Source organism: Tympanuchus pallidicinctus, unplaced genomic scaffold (assembly GCF_026119805.1).
Source record: "Tympanuchus pallidicinctus isolate F22 unplaced genomic scaffold, pur_lepc_1.0 scaffold5, whole genome shotgun sequence".
NCBI lineage: Eukaryota > Metazoa > Chordata > Aves > Galliformes > Phasianidae > Tympanuchus > Tympanuchus pallidicinctus.
Genome location: NW_026294769.1, coordinates 22102085 through 22120225, shown reverse-complemented (window position 1 = coordinate 22120225; position 18141 = coordinate 22102085). Strand labels below are relative to the sequence as shown.

Below are 18141 nucleotides of genomic sequence, written 5' to 3'. Positions count from 1 at the left end.
ATCCTTCAAGATCTGTTTTAAAAATTTTAAAAAGCAAGTTTATGGCTTGCTATAGCACGTATTAGGAGAGAGAACAAAAAATAATGTATCTACTTTTTGTAGATTTTACTCTATGCAGAAGCCTTGTTGGCATACTTCAGGAAAAAAAAAATAGAGTCATTAACGTAGTGAGAAAGATGAAAGTTCATGCAATTCTACACATTACACCTGCAATAACACTTTGTTGTAGCTGTCATGATCTACAGACAGATCATTTGGCAGTCCTGAAAAGTATTGCAAAAATCACAGAAGCTCTGCAACATGCAAGTATACTAATTGATAATAAAGGAAAACTACTTTCACCTACATAATTAATTCTGCTTATGTTGCATCTCAAAATTCATTGCTTGATTTCTGTAACTAGACACCAGCAGCTTAGAACAAACTGTTTTCCCAATCAAGCAGTGACTTTTTCATACCATACAATAAATGAGTGCAGTGACATCAAATAATAAGAAATATACTTCATAAACAGTAACAGAAATATCATAATTAATTAATTGAAATGCTGATCCCACTGTTCCAACTTTATAGGGCAGTACAAACTCAGGACCATCATAAGAAGCAGTTGATCGATGCAACAGGTAGCCTTTTTCTTTTTCATTATCAAATAGAACAGAGTCAGTACTGTTATTTTTTTTTTTCCAGAATAATTTAGCATAATTAATATTTATTTTTTTTAGTTTCTACATTAGACTAATATAAAGAACTCTACCAAGAGAATGATGCTAAACAGTTAATTAGCCTACCATGGACTTCCTAATAGGCAGACTGCTGATACAACCTGACTGTAGTGGTATAATCTCCTAATTCATATATAAACACACTTATAACTCTGATTTTAAAAGCAAATAATACAATTACTAGCAAATTACATTAAACATAAATTCCATTCACCATACAATGTTGATATTTCTACCAAAAAACACAGTAAAGGATATAATTAACCCAATAGCAAATTCAAAGTTGAAATAACTATATACAGCTAAACAAACTGACTCACTTAGCAAATTGTTAAAATATTTCACAAATATCAAACGAAATGGAAACTTGAGTGTAATCATCTCTCCTCACAACAATCTGCTTAGAATCTATCACAAATAAAGACATGAATGCATTACATGTAGTCATACCCACAGTAATCGTAGATAGTGACAGCAAAAGTAGCAGATACCATAAGGAGTCACCAATGCCAATAGACATATATATAGCTATCACTTCTAGTTGTTTTAAACCATCTAATACAATTCTTCTTATAGATCATCATTAGTGTTGCTGTTCATGTTAATCAGAGACAGACAAAGACCAAATACAAACATATGTGGAGAGATTAAACTCTTGTGCATTAGGTTAGAATGGCATGACTGCTGACATGACCCTGGAAGATCCACAAAACAGGACGTTTTCCCAATCAAGCAGTGAAGAACATAATTCTAAATTGTTGGAATTATCTCCATCATCTTATGCTATTTCTAAGTGAAACTGAAATGTTATGAAAACCTCTAACTTGTTACAATATTGGCAAAGAAAAGCAAATAGAAATTAAGTAACAGAAATAGTTAGTCTCCAACCCCAATTCTGATCCAGCATAGTTTTTATGTCTATACTTGGCTTTGTAAGAGTATGCTCACACCTACAGAGTTGGATCAAAACCAGATGGAAGAGATTGACCTTTCATGTAAACTAGCTGAATAGAGGGGGAGCAATAACATGTTACAATACATTTTCATTTTACTTTTCAAACACGTATCTTGCAAATCCAATTCACCAAAATCTTACGTGAATAAACTGGCAAGATACTGATTTCCCAACATGTGGGGCAATCACCGCCTCTTAAGAGATAATTATTACTAAATGTAAAGTAAGAAGCATTTATCAATGACCAAAATAAATCAGTTGCAGTTCAGATTTAAATAATTGTCTTTAAGACATCCAGTATTAACACTGGCTTTAAACCACTAAACTTAAGATCAACAAGATGGCTTAAAGCTAACAAAAAGAAAATGTAAACAAAACAAACAAACAAACAAACAAAAAACCCACAGAAAAACTAAAAAAGCTACCATATAACTACTGATATCTGAAATGACTGCATGTCACAAGCTAGGTCAGTACAGCAAATGAAAAATTTCCATCTCAACAAAGAACAGCATTTGAGCTTAACAAAAAGATGTTATATTATAAAATATATCAAATAAGTGAATTTTACAGTACATTTACTAATTACTTTTCACTTCGTAATTTAAACAGCTGGGAGAAAAAGAGGGATTATTTTATCCCAGGTACGGTGGTAATGATGGTAATAAATATGCCTGTCAACTTTACTGAAAAATAAAATAAAATCAGAAAACAATATTACATGAGAACAGTGCATTACTACATATCCCTGTCTCACAAAGTCACAGTGAGACTACACATCACAGGGTTTCAGATCAATGGGAACAGGATGAAAAAAAGGAAAAAAAAAATGTTTTCTCATCCATGTCTCATTACAGCACAGTGGAAGATAGAAACTAAGAAAAAGTACAGGAAAAAACAACAACTGAGGGCAACAAAAGAACAACTTCATCTGAAAACGAATCTATTTTAGTTCTCTAAGATGCAAAGAAAGAAACTTGAAACATTGAGACAAATATTCAATTATGAAAAAATTCACTAAGTGCTTTTAAGTCTGTAGATTTGAAGTTACAGTTGAAATGGAGAAGATGGAAAATAGATTTTGTACAGTTTTACATCATAAGTAAAAGAAAAAATTGCAAAAATAATGAATGTGCTTGTGAAAAGTTAGTATTTGAATATTTAAATTTTTCAATATTCTAAAAGGAAAAGACATTTATGATATAATGATTATGAGTTTGTTTTATTATCAAAATAATTTGCACTACTATTCTAGTCATAGATTGATACATATTTCCATACATCTCTTACCAATACCTTTGTTGATGACAGTTTTACAACTAAATGCCATTTTAGACAACCTAAGAGCAAAACGATTGTCTAACAAAAGGTTTTGCAATTTAGAACCTTTCAGTTAAAGTAAAATTCTTTAGCAGCAATAAGACTACCTTTACATAATGTTCCTCACTTCAATACAAGTGTTATTTGTTAATGCAAATATCATGAAAACAAACTGTTTTCCAGAATTTTTGTTTATTATTTCTTGAACATGAAAAAAAACCCAGGCTCAGAGACTGAAAAGTGTGCTGTTAAGTGTGGTTATTTTTCCTTCTTCTCAAGTGACATTTTATTCCGCCATGCAGTTTTTCAAAACACACCCCCACTTTTTTCCTATCACTACTCACCTTCACCAGTAAAAAGCACCTTAAGCTTCTGCAGGAAATAAGAAAACCAACCAGAAAATTCAAACCTTACAATCAAGACAAAAACTCTGAAAAAAACTGTTATAATTAACTACCATGTACCAGTAATCATCTACATCTCATAATACCAATGTTCCTAACAGGTTGGTATGGAAATGGATAGGTTAAAGTGAAATAAAGTTCAAAAATTTCTCACCTGTTCTTAGAAGGGGTATAGCATTTTCCAAGATGGAAACACAGAACTGAGGAAGGCTAAACTGCTTCATCTGTAATTCCAAAGTGTCCTCATTTTCAATATCTGCTAGGTCAGTATGTCCTGCGTCAGGTGGAGAATGCAGAGAAATTCTCGAGTCCGCATTTGCTTGAGTACTGTTTCCACTTAAAATGACAAAAAAAAATTACAAACAAAAATAAGAAAGACACAGTGTTAATCCTTGCAAAGAAAAGTGACATTTGCATAGACATTAAAAATGACAATAGGTATTTTAACATCTTCCTTCTGTAAAGCATACCATTCCTTACCAATATCCAATCAGTGTTGCAGGAAGCAGAGAATTTTATCTTTCCAATTTTTTATTTGACTTTTTTTGCAATCGAATAACAACATTATAAGAGAAAAACATCAGTTAACTTGTAACTTTTTTTTAAATGAACAAAATCTAACAAATGCTTGAGGCAAGGCCACTTATTAAATCAAATTTCAATCTAAATTATACCTACTATATTAAGATCATCCTACACAGCTATTCTTAGAAGGAAATTCTAACAGAATTCTTAGAAGGAAAACAGAGTAATCTTTGTTAAATAGAGCATTTAGGGCTTCTCCTTTCCCTGTAAAACAGAAAATTATCCCTTCCCCAAAAAAATCAAGTATGTATTGCCAAAAGAAAAAAAAAATAATAAAAAAAAAATCACTGTTTTATTATTTTCTACATGCTTTCAGAAAGAACTTAATTCTATTGCCTGCATTATAATTAACAGAATTAATTAAAACAAGTAATGTCCTAAACATATAAATGGTTTTTAATTGCTTTAGCAATAAGTATGACTTTCATAGGGTTTGTTTTGTTGTTAAGCAAGCTGAAAAAAAATGAACTGTGGCAGGACTATGTTATTTTAACTACCAGAATGTAAAAGGTGTCAGAGTAAGAGACTGGTCGGTAAGTTAACAGATTAAAAGGATGACTGAAGACCATAAGCAAACAGGACAGTTCAGCAATATGTAGTTCTGATTGTACTTACCAGAGAGTAAGAAAGGAGAGATATCAGTCAAAAATAATTCAGAAGAGGAAAAGTTAAATTTCCAGGCAGAATTTGAAAAAGACAAACACACAGATTGAAGAGTCTCAAGATTCAACAACAAGGAAAAAAAGAGTTACTTAGAGAATGACAATAAGCAAATAGTTTTTGTTACAATTATGCTGAAAAAGATTCACAACAATAGTTGCTCCATGTTAGAATCATGAATGTTAAATCATCATAGTAATTTTTGTTTCACTGTTTCCTTAAACATCGTTTATGCTCAACTATGTTTTCCGTTATGTTATCTCTTAGCTTAATTATATACTCATAAGAAATGTGATTCAGAGACACCAGCAGATAGGATGTGACAATATAAAAGCGTACCTTCATGAATAACTCAAAATACCGCCTTATACAATTAGTACATTATAGTTGTTCTAAATGTGCTTCATCACAACCTCAACTGACATTTTTATGTAGATTTCCTTACTAGACTGATAGATAGATAGGGCCATGCTTCTCTCTTGTGCAACAGGAACCAGTTACTACTCACCCTTTAACTGTTAAACTTGGGAAAACAGGTCTTAGAGTATGTAAAGCACAGAGATTATTTACAGTAATGCATTCAATACATAATAAAACCTGAATGAAACCCTACCTATAGTGAATAAAAATATTTTTTAACATAATGACTCTCAAGATGCAGGTACAATTAAACATTTGAACTGTTCTCATATGTAAAATCATTGTATTTGAACAAGTAAGAGTTACTCAACCATTAAGTCAATATTCCCTAAAGACTCAAAAAGAATTACCAATAAGCACACAGTAAGGATTTCCAGGAACTGAAATTGCTTTAAGTCTGTTAGATTAATGTAAGTAACATCCACACACAGACAACAATCTCAATATTTTGAGGTTATGAAGAAAATGTGTAATTTCACGTTGAAATTCCATTTTTAGGAGATACACAGTTAAAATTTGTTGTCAGATTTAGCACCAAAATTTAAAGAGATTATCATAAATACATACCCTTTATAAAGCGTAATATATTTTATCATACTGTACACTGTTACCTACATGATGGTCATATATTTTTTAAGAACTTGTGGGGTCAACTGATGAAGAAAAAACCCCAAATTTACAGCAATAGTCTGAATAAACATTTGTGTGTCTTACACACAGATGCACTAACAGCATAGTAACAACTGATACTAAGAGATTTTGTTAGAAATGTAAGTACAGAATCACAGAATCATTGGAAGAGACCTCTGGAATTCATTTAGTACAACCCCTCTGCTAAAGCAAATTCCCTAGTACAGGTTAGACTGAAAAGCTTCCAGGAAGGTTTTGAATATCTTCAGAGGAGGAGACTCCTCAACCTCTCTGGGTAGCCTGTTTCAGTACTCTATCATCCTTAAAGAAATTTTACCTCATGTTTATACGAAACTTTCTATGCTCCACTTTGGTGCACAATGGTAGAAAAAGGAGCAATGGAAACACTGAAAAGAGCCTGCCCCATCCACCTGACTGCCACCAATTAGATATTTATAAGCATTGGTAAGATCTCCCCACACACACACACTTTTTCTGCCTTCCCTTCTCCAGGCTGAACAGTCCCAGGTCTCTCAGCCTTTCCTCATAGGAGAGGAAAGGGAGATGCTCCATGTCCCTAATCATCTTTGTAGACCTCTACCAGACTCTCTCCAGCAACTCCCTGTCTTTCCTGAATTGCAGAGCCCAGAACTGGATGAAGTGCTCCAGATGTGGTCTCACTAGGACAGAACAGAGGATAACCTTCCTCAACCTATTGATCACGCTGTTTTTAATGAGCTGCATGATACTGCAACTACAACATTTCCATTAAAATTGTTTAATTTAACTGGTTAACAAAACTCTCACGTGATCCTAAATACTGGCATAGAGCTCATGACATAATCCTGTATTAATACATTTTTTAATTAAAATTCATTTCTGATTTTATTCACCTAGAAGATGCTGCATCCCAATCTTGACCATCTCCTCTAGGACGCTGAACTGTCCGTCCAATCACAGACGGCCGAGGACTACTACTTCCAGGTGATGGATTCTGAGAACGAGGAGCATCTCTTGCTTCTTCACAGTAAGATATAGAAGAATTCTGGGAAGTTGTGCCTTTGTAAACATTATATATAGAGCCATTAAAGGAATGATGTAGACTATTTTTATCTTACAGATATTAAATAGTCAACTAATGGTAAAAGTAATCAAGGTAGAGCATTGAAACATATAAGTAAATATTGGCAAGCTAGGACAACCTACCACTGGCATGCAGAAGAGTTTGGAAACTCAGTTTAATCATAGTTTAATCATAAATCTTAAATTTAAAAAAAAAAAAAATAGAATAATTTAATACCATGTTTTGCTATCTTAGTCTTAGAACTGCACAGTGGAAGAAAACATTCTTACATTGCATAAGCTTCAAATAAATGTTGCATTCGAATAAATGGCTGTGGTCAAAGAAATCAAGTTATAGATATCAACTTATCAGAAGAGAACGATCATGAAGACTTACTTAATAACAGACTAAAATACTGATATGGCCTCTGACTAAGGCTATTGGATTTGTTGATGTTACAATGGAATTAGTAAAGACACAGCTAACAGAGTTTATTGCGATTGTCACCAATTATAGTGACAATCTTCTGAAAAGAACCAGACTGCCATTTCAGAGTAACAAAATTGATTAAATTTATCTGATAAAATGGAAACGGGAGAATCCTTACAACTAATCTACATTATTAAATTACAAAATGTAAGCATTATGAACATTGAGAAATAGCCCTAATAATTGTAATTTCTGAAAAAATCATTTTCAGTCATCAGAATACAAAAAACGTTATCATGGCTGAAGCAATTCCTAAGTAAGTTGTTAAGCACTAATAGCTCAAAACCTGATATTCAAACATTGCCTACTTTTATCTTAAATATTTCATTTAGCTTTATTTAAAATCCCTTTCCTGATGAAGTACAAAGTTGCATAAACAATTGATGTACAGAGAATCATGTGAAACAATACAAACAGTAAATTTAATTTTAAAATGTTTTTAAATGATTTTTAAACAATGCAAGCACTCTAGAAATATTTTATGACATACATAGTACCGAACAACATCAACTACCAAAACAGGTCCATGAGATTTGCTAAAAAGAGGCGCATTTTTTCTAGAAAGCATTATAAATCTCACCTGTAGCAAAAAACAAGATATTATTTCAAATACCTACCCTGCTCAGTAGAAAAAAAACCTGGATCTCTGTGGAAGTTAAGTCTACCTCTTAGGAAGATGCACAGCTGTTGCAGACACGATACAGCCTGTAAAGCTAATCGATGTCTTCCATCTCCTCCAAAAGCTAGGTTTAGTAGAGATAAAAGGCTCTGCAAATAATACAAAACCATTAACACTGATAGCTGAATTATAACACACTCACATGAAAATCATGACAGAAAGATCTTTGAGTTAAATGCAATTCACAAACGTTTCCAAGTGTTTAAAGATCACAGCAAAGAATGAATAGGCTTAACTATTGTTTTCTTATTGAATACAAGACTATTCTAAGGACTCTTAAGTCCTGAGCTTCACATTATATTTCTAATAAAACTCTTGCTATCATTATTGGAAGGCCTTAAATGGTGTGTGTGTGACAGGGTCATGATTTCACCTTATCCAGACAAAATAACATAAAATTTTTCAATACACTTAAGTACTGATCAACAATATACATATTACAATCAGTATAATTTTTTTAACTAGAATATAATTGCATTGTTAAGCTATTTTATTTAGAAACAACTTGTAGCATTTACATCTAACTTGCCAAAAGTGATTCCATAAAAAAAAATAAAAACTTAAACTCAATGTTAATTCTTGCCTGTACAATCTTTGGTCTCTGAAGGAAGATCTCAGCAGGAAAATCTTGCATAATCACATCCTGAAGAAGTTCACATGTACTCCAAATTAAACTTTGGTTGCTACTTCTTAAAGAACTAAAAACACAATATGTATTTAAATATGAATTAACAACAAAAAAAGAAGTAATCACAAGCCTCTACAAGAAATAGATAATCACAACACTAAAGTTGAAAACAAAAAAAGAGCTGTCATGCAATTTTTATATTTGAGTTATTCCTTAGCTATGCTAATTCTGTCTACAATAAAGAATACCTTTGTTCCCACTGTCATATAAAGTTAAGTTCCCAGAATGGAAATAACTTTATTGATTCTCAATTGGAAATTGAGGTAAGAAAGACTGGAAATTCCCCATGAAGCTAGTGATTATCTCAGTGGTATACAGCAAGCAGTCTAACACTTACCAAGTTTTCCTCCATTGGCAAGGTTCATGTACAACTTCAAAACACTCGAATTACATACGTGGAAAGTGATATAAAGAAAGAAATCTACTAGCTATTCTCTAAAATGTAGCATAGTAAATAATAGCTTTTTAACCTTCTACATCACTTTTTCTATTTTTACTGTTTGGGAAATCACTGTTTACATTTTAAACACATCCTGTTTCAAGTTTTTAAGCTCTTTTTCTAGATTCAGATATAAAGGATTTGATGTATTAAAGAGGTTTTCCAGCTTCATAAGTCTTTTGAAAGGTAAAAAGTGAAAACATTTCACAAGAAACATAACAGTTAAGTAGACTTGCTAAGTAATCCAATTCTTCATCTTGCATTGCTGGCTAAGCTAGAAATCAGGAATCCCAGATCTTGTAAGGAATCCAGCTCCAAACCTTTCCTTGGACTTCAAACATTAGTTTACTATGTGAAACTTTAAAAAGATACATCATTGCAAAAAGATTTAAAGACTTCAGTGTCTGAAAGCAACAAAACTACACTTTTTGGCCTAAATATTGCTTGCTACTATCAAAAGTATGGATTTCTCTGCCAAGTGAGGAGGCAACGATTTTGCTCCAAAATTAACTGGACAGCATATTTTATTCACTTGACAAATTTAGACAAGTGAAGCGTTATGAACCAAACAAAATGTATTCTGAATTAAACATCAAGAATGAATACAGCTATTAACAGGAAAACTGTCCTATTACATATCATTGTTTATCTGCTCCACAAAACTTCAGAGCAGTATTAAAAATCATTTATCAAAAATTAACTCATTAGTTATTTACAGGAACAGCCTAATTATGAAAATATACAAAAAAAATTATAATCTTGTTCTCAAATAAAAATAAAAACTAGAACCAAACTCCAATGCTATTATTACTGTACCTTTCATTTGATGTGAGAATGTGTCTATCTGTCGAAGTAAGAGTTAGCCAAGGAAATGTGGAAAATTTCAAGCATTTTGCTGCAAAAACAAACAAAATCAAACACGAGAGAGAAGACATTTTAGAGTATATTTTACTGAAGTAATAAACTATGTTTTTCTATAGCAAAGTCAAAACGTGATCTATATGCCATCTAAAAATAACTTGAAGGCTATTTTAAAAATTAATTTTTGTAATAGTTATTCTACAATTTTAAAGATAGTTTGTCCACTGATAAAAAGTACACTAGTACTTTATATACAGTAATTCGAAAGTCAGATTCTAAAATCTACTTTTCAGCAATATATTACATGTTAAATATGATACTGACGTGGGAATTGCTACTAGTATATCAATGCAGGCAAAGACTTGTCCAAGTAATATTGGTCTAATATTGGTCTATTGGTCTAATATTGGTCTAATATTGGTCTATTTGTCAGTCAATGAAACATTTTCATATTTTAAATAATTTGGAGCATAACATTGGATTTCATTTAGGTAAAAGGTAAATATTTCTAAAGCATTATCTATTTTTCTGAAAATAGAAAGGTATTTCAGAGTTAGAGTTTTATTAACGAAAAGGTACTTAGACACATTTGATTACAGAACACAGATCTTCTGAAAAAGCATTAGCAATTTAAACTACTTTTTTTTTTTTAAACTACTTTGTTAAAGTACAGCCTATTGTAAGGAGCTTTACATATTCTGATGCAGTTATTCTATTTACTAGAGAAGAAAAAGATCTATTGTCTTGTATTTTTGTTTTTGTATTTTTTTCAGACTTTTAGCTGAAGTTTGTAATATCAGAATTCACAGAATAACAAGTAAAAGAATAGTCAGCATTAATAGTTGTAACTTAATTCAATCTAAATAACATTTCTAAGCACTTTCTTTAATCAAATTTATAGTCTATAACTACACTTACCAAGTGTTCTTTTCAGAGGTATTTCCAACTGGCGCATATGACTCCTCTCTTGACCAAAATATCCAGTAAATAATTCCTCTTGAGGCAGAACTACAACAAATTAGGAGTAAATTATACAAACAAACAAGTCAATTTATCTTCACTGCTTCCTTTTTTTCCGCTAACAATTAAAATGATTTCAATTAGCCTCAGGAAATCAAAACGGAGAAAAAAAAAAAAGAAGCGTATTGATGTCTGTTTTTATAACAATATTTTCCAACTGTTATTCTTACACTACCTTTCATACCTTATAAGCAGTAGTAAAAACAATTACACAAAGTCTGTTGCTTAAGTGAAAAGTAGCAGTGAAGAAAATGTTTTTCTCTAATCCAGCTGTTTAGTAATAAAAGCTACATTTACAAATAACTACTAAAAGCCTTCCTCTACCAAAACTGCTGCATTTTCAAGACAGTTGAAAGGTCAAGTCCCCTTTATATACATATAAGTGAATATACATACATGTATACTAATATTTAATGCACGTAAATATATATACAAACTATATAACAAAATATGCACAGCACAGAAAGTAATCTGTCCCCCAGGATACGTTTGATTGAAGTATTTGATTCAAAGAATCAAACCATATAATGCCAGGATCTACATCTTTCCCAGTAACAGAAGTTGAAAAAGAAATACAACATCCTATTACTAAGCACCCAGGCAACTTAATCTACATGATTTAATCCAACTTACAGTATAAAGAGGAATTGCGTGTGATAAATTAGGAAAATAAGTATATTTTAAGCATGCATATGTAACAGATCAGTACATTACTCCTCACAGTAAATCCTAGATTAAAATCTTGCCTAACTCTTACTGGAACTCAGAATAAAAAAATAAAAATCAGTCAATACTGTTCCGGCAATATGAAATTCCAATTATTGGACAGGCTGCAGAAGCAATAAAAGATTTTACTTCTGTGAGATTGTACAGTGTGAGTGACAAAGATGTGATTGTTATTAAACTGTGCAGTACAGCATCCACATCTCTCTCACAAGAGCTGGAAGGATCAGGAAAGGTCTTCCGTGGCTCTTACTTTCCTCCTTTATACTTTCTGTCTAAATTTTTAATGGAGAAGAAGACTACATGGATTTATTTCTTGACTATATCTAAGTGGCGCTGTGTAACATCATAGTAATGGATGACAGGCTAGGTAACAGAAATAAATGGCAGCACTTTACTCATTATCAGCAAGCTTTGTACATTTTACTATAACAAGTATTTATACAAAGCTAAGGAGATAATGAACATCACGCTACTTCAAAAAAAAAATTCCAATTGCTTTTTTATATGTATACATATACACACAAACACAAAAATTTATATTCCTCTTGAAGTCTGCTATGCAAAGAGAGGTAGCAAAGCATAATGGCTTAATAGGAGATTTGTCCAGAAGTTGATACACTCATGGCCATAAAGCAACCTTCAAAAGCTATTTCTGTGTCACATCTTTATCAAAGTGTAACAAATAGTTAATAGACAATACAAAAATGCACAAAAGGTCTGCTTATAACAAACAGGATCTTTCTTGTGCAGAGAATTCCATTAAAGGAGCAGCAGCACCACCTGAGCTAAGATCACATTTTTCTGGCAGAATATGCTTACCACACACTTCACACTAAAGAATACATATAACTAATGTGCTTCAAAATGTCAGTTTTCACAGCCTAGATGATGTTCATGTATCTTATTTTCATTTAAAGTAAGTCACATTCCCAAATATATAACTTACCTGGTTGATCTAATGAAGGCTGACACTGAGTCTGGTAACACCCTGATAAATAACTAGGAGGCATTTCAGAAGGAAGTAAAAAGAGTCCATCCACTATCCCATCTATTATAGCCTGCAAGTTTGGATCCACATCAGAGCGAAGCTGAGAGAAGAACTCCACTGCACCAATTCCAATCATTTCTTGAGCAGCAGGTGGATGCTATATTAAGATAAATAAGTGGCAGAGTTAGCTGGAAGAATTTCAAGGGCTTTTGAAGGGAAGGATTTAAATTTAAAAAAAAAAAAAAAAAAAAAAAAGCTGTAACCAATACTTAAGCTTGATTAGACCCTTATTATTTTTAGTTTGTTCACCACTGTCAATAATACGTTTGGGTTTTTTTAGTTTCCTCTTTATAGTTGCTTTTTAATGATTACAGGACAAGAATGGATGCAGTTAAGATCTGTAAAGTTCATGCAAAGTTGTATCTACCACTTTTTAAAAATGAATTGCAATGTTTTTAAATTGTTAATTTCTCAGGAATGGTGCAAATTTTTGTCCCAGGTAGAAGTTAAACACTAAACAGGAAATCAAAGAATAAGAACTAAGTAGAAAGCCACAAAATAATTCCTTTTTCAGCTCCTCTTGTGGTTTAACCTGCAGATGGCTCAGCAGCACACAGTCATTTGCTTAGTCCCCCTCTTCCCAGAGAGATGGGAGGGAATTGAAAAAAAGAGAACAACAAAGAACTCGTGACTTGAGATAAAACTATTTACTAAGACAGAGAAAAAGAAAAGGATAATAATTATTATATATATATATCAATCTATATAACAAATTATGGACAAGCAATTGCTTACCACCCACTGACCAACTCCCAGCTACACTCCCAAGCAGCTGAAAAGAGATGAGATGAACTTCCACCTCCTATAGAACTCCTTTAGCATGGAAGTCCCTTTAGCAGTTTAAGCCAGCTGTCCTAATTCTGTCCCGCCCCCAGCTCCTTGGCTCTGTACAGCACTGTTGAGCAGCAAGTATAAACATGGATGCATTATCAAAATTGTTGTTCTCAGATAACCAAAAGATAACATCATAGCAGATACACTGAAGAAAACAATTCCGTCCCTGCTGAAACTAAGACACTGTCCTTCCAACTGATTGCAGAGTAAGTCACAGAATGGGTTAGGTTGGAAGAACCCTGATAGCCCACCCAGCTCCATCCCATGCTGTGGGCAGGGCCTCTTATAACCTGGCCTTGAGCACCTCCAGGGATGGGGCTCCACAGCTTCTCTGGGCAGCTGTGCCAGTGCCTCACTGCCCTCCAAGTGAAAACTCCTATAACCTAACCCTCCCCTCTTCTAGTTTAAAGCCATCCCTGCCTTAACCCTTCAAGTACTGGAAGAAGTTTTCATTTCTCTGCCTGGACATGATGGTTTTATTACTCCCCTCTTTGTAAAATACTAAAATCTCACTAAAACTAAACTTACAACCACTTTTATTTTGTATTCTAAAGATATAGTTCAATTATAAATAAATGTAAGGATGCCAAACCTTGATCAAACAGCTCACAAAATTCAGCACTTCCTCCTTCATTGGCACTATGGGAAAGTTGAACCACTCCAAGAGACTGGGGAAAAGCACTTTCTCATGAATCAGATCGGCGTAGGAAACCAAGTTATGATCCAATTTAAACAGAATGCTCTTCAGTGACCGTTCTCTTATCTCTGCCAGTTCATGACCTGCCCCCAAAATAGGACAAAGTAGAAAAGAAAACAGGAAATACAACAACATCAGATCATCTGACAATTTTTTTTTATTTTTATTTTTTATAAAGACAAACGTACGGCTGCCAAAGACGTGTGGAAACCCCTCCATCTCGGAGGCAGCCCCCGGACGGACTGACTATGGAGGGCAGAAGGAAAGGCTGAGGGGCACGAACTGCTCTGTCCGGGAGACGCAGCGGGAGAGCCCGGGGAAAAGCAGGACAGCCCCGCGCCAGCCCAGGGAGAGACCGGCCGTGCACAGAAGCCCGCACAGGAGGGAAGGGAGAGAACCGCTGCAAGCTATGAGGCGAGTGCTCGGGCAGAGGGGAGCCGGTCGCCGTTACCCAGCTTCCTGACGAGCGAGGACACCTCCATCGCGCCTCTCTCCCCGCCGGAATTCAACTGTCGCGCCGGTTCCGCCAATCGCCGCGCCTAGCCGGCCGCAGGGCACCATGGGAGACGTAGTCCCCACTGCCTCCCCCAGCTTTCCCTCCTCCGCCCCATTCGCCCTTTGATGCGCGGAGCACGCTGGGAACGGGGAAACTTCCCCAGAACGCGCTGGCGGAAGGGAAAGCGACTACAAGTCCCGTGGTGCCCTGCTACGGCAGCCGGCGGGAGAGTGGGCGTTAGCTTGCGGGGTCACTCGGGGAGGGGGTGGGAAGCTTGCACTTGGGCTGACCGACAGAGTGCTTTGCAGCCGCCGGCCCTGGGTTTTGTGGAGGGAAGTTCTGGGCCGTTTCCTCGGTACGGTTTTCCCTCGTATTCTACAAAGAAAAATAAATGTATTTGGGCAGGAGCCCAGCCATCCTTACTTCTCGGAACACAGCACCCGCTCCTGAGATTGTGTAGTCAAACCAGCCGCCTCCCCACCCTGCAGCATTGGAACGGGTCCGTGGCAGTTGCCGTTCTCTGCTCAGAAGGGAGCTGCCACATCGGTGTTCTGCTTGCAGCTTAAATCACAGAATGGCTCGGGTTGGAAGGGACCTCAAGGATTGTGAAGCTCCAACCCCCCTGCCTATGACAGGACCACCAACCTCCACATTTACTAGACCAGGCTGCCCAGGGCCCCATCCAACCTGGCAAGATGCCTTGCCCATAACTAGGGTGACAGCTCTTGATATCCTAAGTTGTGCCGTCCTTCTTAAAGGCGTATTTGCAACCTAAACTTCTGCAAAAATAGTTTTGTCGTTGTTTTGCAACATAATCTGCTAAAATAGTTTTGCAGTTTGTTTTATAACCTGATCTCTAGAACCATGGAGTTGCTGAGATTGGAAGGAGCCTCCGTGTCTGGTCCACTTAGAGCAGCAGGGTGTCCAGGTCCACATTAAGGTGGCTTCTAAAGGTCTCCAAAGAGGAGACGCCACAGCCTCTGGGCAGCCTATGCCAGTGCTCCACCACCTGTACGGCACAGAAGTGCTGCCTGATGTTCACAGGAAGCCTTCAATGCTCTGTATTGAGCCCACTGTCTCTTGGCTTGTCACTGAAAAGAGTCTGGCTCCATCTTCTTTGCAACATCCCTTCAGGTATTTATAGGCATTGATGAGGTTCTCTCTGAGCCTTGCCTTCTTCATATTGTAGAGTCATAGCTCCCTCAGTCTCAGGAATTAGTATGTGAGATGCTTCAGTCTTCTGTTGGCCCTTCATAGACTCCGCAGTATATCCGTGTCTCTTTTGTACTGGGGAGCTCAGGCCTGGACACAGTACTCAATATTTCATCTTATCAGTGATGAATAAAGGGGAAAGATCACCTCCTCAATCTGCTGGCAATACTTTGCCAAACGCAGCCCAGGAGCCTCATGTTCAGCTTGACGTCCACTAGGATCCATCATTTTCTGCAAAGCTGGATAGCCCACAGTATGTATTGGTGCCTGGGGTTTTTCCTCATCAAGCAGAGGACTTTTCACATCTTGTTGCACTTCATGAGGTTCTTGTCAGCCCATTCCTCCAGCCTGTCCATGTCCATCTGAGTAGACTGCTTTGTTCATAATGCAAGAGAGTTTCACAAAGCTGAGTATCTTAAACATGTAGTAAAGATGCATAACACATTGTCGATTGACTAGAGGGCTGGTGTTTATTTTTGAGAGATTGAACTTGACATGATAATTGGGAAAAAATGAATTAATGACAGGTGGTGTACAAGTGGTGCATGTTGTTGCATGTATATGCTCTTGAATTTGTTTTCTGTGTAACTGCAAATGCAGAAATGACAATGGCTTTGTAATCTTCATGGTTACTTCTTTTATATTGCTTAAGAAAATACATTTTATCTGCAGCCAACAAAAATTTGGAAAGTGCAACCATATGCAAATGATTTCCGGAAGGATATATGTCACTGCCCTCTCAGTTTGCATCGAATATATTTTCCACCCTGGTCACCATCACTATGATATTATCTCAGAGTAAACTTATATTAATATTTTCCATCTGCTGTGTCAAGCTGTACTAAATTCTTAATGATAACTCTAAGCAGTCCATCGTTTTGCAAGTCAGTATTTACATCTGCGAAGCAAAGAAAAAAAAAAGGGTGTGCGAAGTCTGATAATAAGCATACTATGCTTGCTGCAGCTAGTTTTTTTCTACAAAAGCTGAACTTATTTGGATCTTTCCAAGAGCAATTATGAAAAAGACATCACTGACTGTAAAATTTCGTTTAGCTGTGCACAAAGAGCTCTCATCAAAGATATAGAGGTGCTTATATTTCCCCAAGTAGGTTTGTTGGGAAATTTATGAAAATCTATAATGGTGAAATAAGTTTGTCCCTCATTCGTTCTGCAAAGAAAAGGAATTGAAGAAGCAGTCATTTCCCAAAGGAGACTAAGTAAAAATGTTTCTTTGGGGAAGAAACATGCTCTGTTGGCGTGTGTAGGCATGCTCAATAGTAACTTTTCTCACCTCTTCAAATATCTTCAATCAATACTGCATCTGAAAAACAAATATTTTCCTACATTGTCTTGAGTGTTTGAATTAGTAGCTAAACAAAAATTCATAGTTGTCAGCAATGCGCAGATGACATGTATACTCTCCATTGCTAATACATTGCTCTGCAATGTATTTGCTGGCATTTCATTCAGATTTTTTTAACTGAAGGCCTAATTAAATTCAACAGAAAAAAAATTCGTATATATTCCTAGACTTGGAACAGCAGCTTCAGCTTTGTTACCTTTGTTTTAGACCAGAAATACAGTTGTGTGTAACCAAAACAGTGATCCAGGAACATGCGGTGTCTGCTGATATAATGTGCTTTATTCTGACATGGGTCAAACTGTTATTTAACATGGATGTTCTTTGTTACGTATCTTAAGAGTAAAGTGTCTTTCTCCTAAGAAAAATGAAAAACAAATCAAAACAAAACAAAGCAAAACCCACAGTCTTTTACTGGATATAGAAAATGAAGTAAAGTGGTGGATGGATTCAAAAGTTATCACTGAAATTGTGAGAAAATCTACACAGAAAGAAGAATATTGGTCTCCCATTATTGACAGCACTGATTCCATGTGTATCTTCCAGTAATGCCTCCATTTTCTGCTATCTCCTAGTTCCCATTAGCCTACAGTTCCCATAACTTCTTGTAAAATTCATTTGAATTTTTCATCTTTTCTGGCGTTGTTTAACGTGGACATTTGTCCTCTATGTATATTGCTATTGATCTGAAGTCAAAATGTATGGGAGTTTCATCACTGGGGAAATTAGTCATTGAATCTCATTTACATTGTCCCTTGATGCTTCCTTACTGTGCTCTACACAAGATGTTCTTTAAAGAACTGCCTGCCTACTTCTCTATCCTCACAATTTTA

At 35.3% G+C, this 18141-nt stretch overlaps 1 protein-coding gene across 4 annotated transcripts in view; it reads right to left on the bottom strand.

Moving 5' to 3' along the window:
• RTTN (rotatin) overlaps positions 1–14804 on the bottom strand; it is a 78314-nt gene extending 63510 nt beyond the window's left edge. The window contains exons 1-9 of one of the 4 annotated variants that reach the window (XM_052704131.1): positions 14692–14804; positions 14136–14323; positions 12608–12806; positions 10834–10923; positions 9871–9949; positions 8511–8625; positions 7866–8016; positions 6590–6755; positions 3556–3728 (exon numbers count right to left, since the gene is read on the bottom strand). In XM_052704131.1, the coding sequence (XP_052560091.1) occupies positions 3556–3728; positions 6590–6755; positions 7866–8016; positions 8511–8625; positions 9871–9949; positions 10834–10923; positions 12608–12806; positions 14136–14323; positions 14692–14722 (1192 nt within the window). In that variant the 5' untranslated portion in view covers positions 14723–14804. Of the gene's footprint in view, positions 1–3555; positions 3738–6589; positions 6756–7865; positions 8017–8510; positions 8626–9870; positions 9950–10833; positions 10924–12607; positions 12807–13444; positions 13545–13689; positions 13784–14135; positions 14324–14691 lie in introns of those variants that run through there. The other 3 variants (XM_052704130.1, XM_052704132.1, XM_052704133.1) reach the window with 3 other exon arrangements.
• Positions 14805–18141: the final 3337 nt, after the last annotated feature.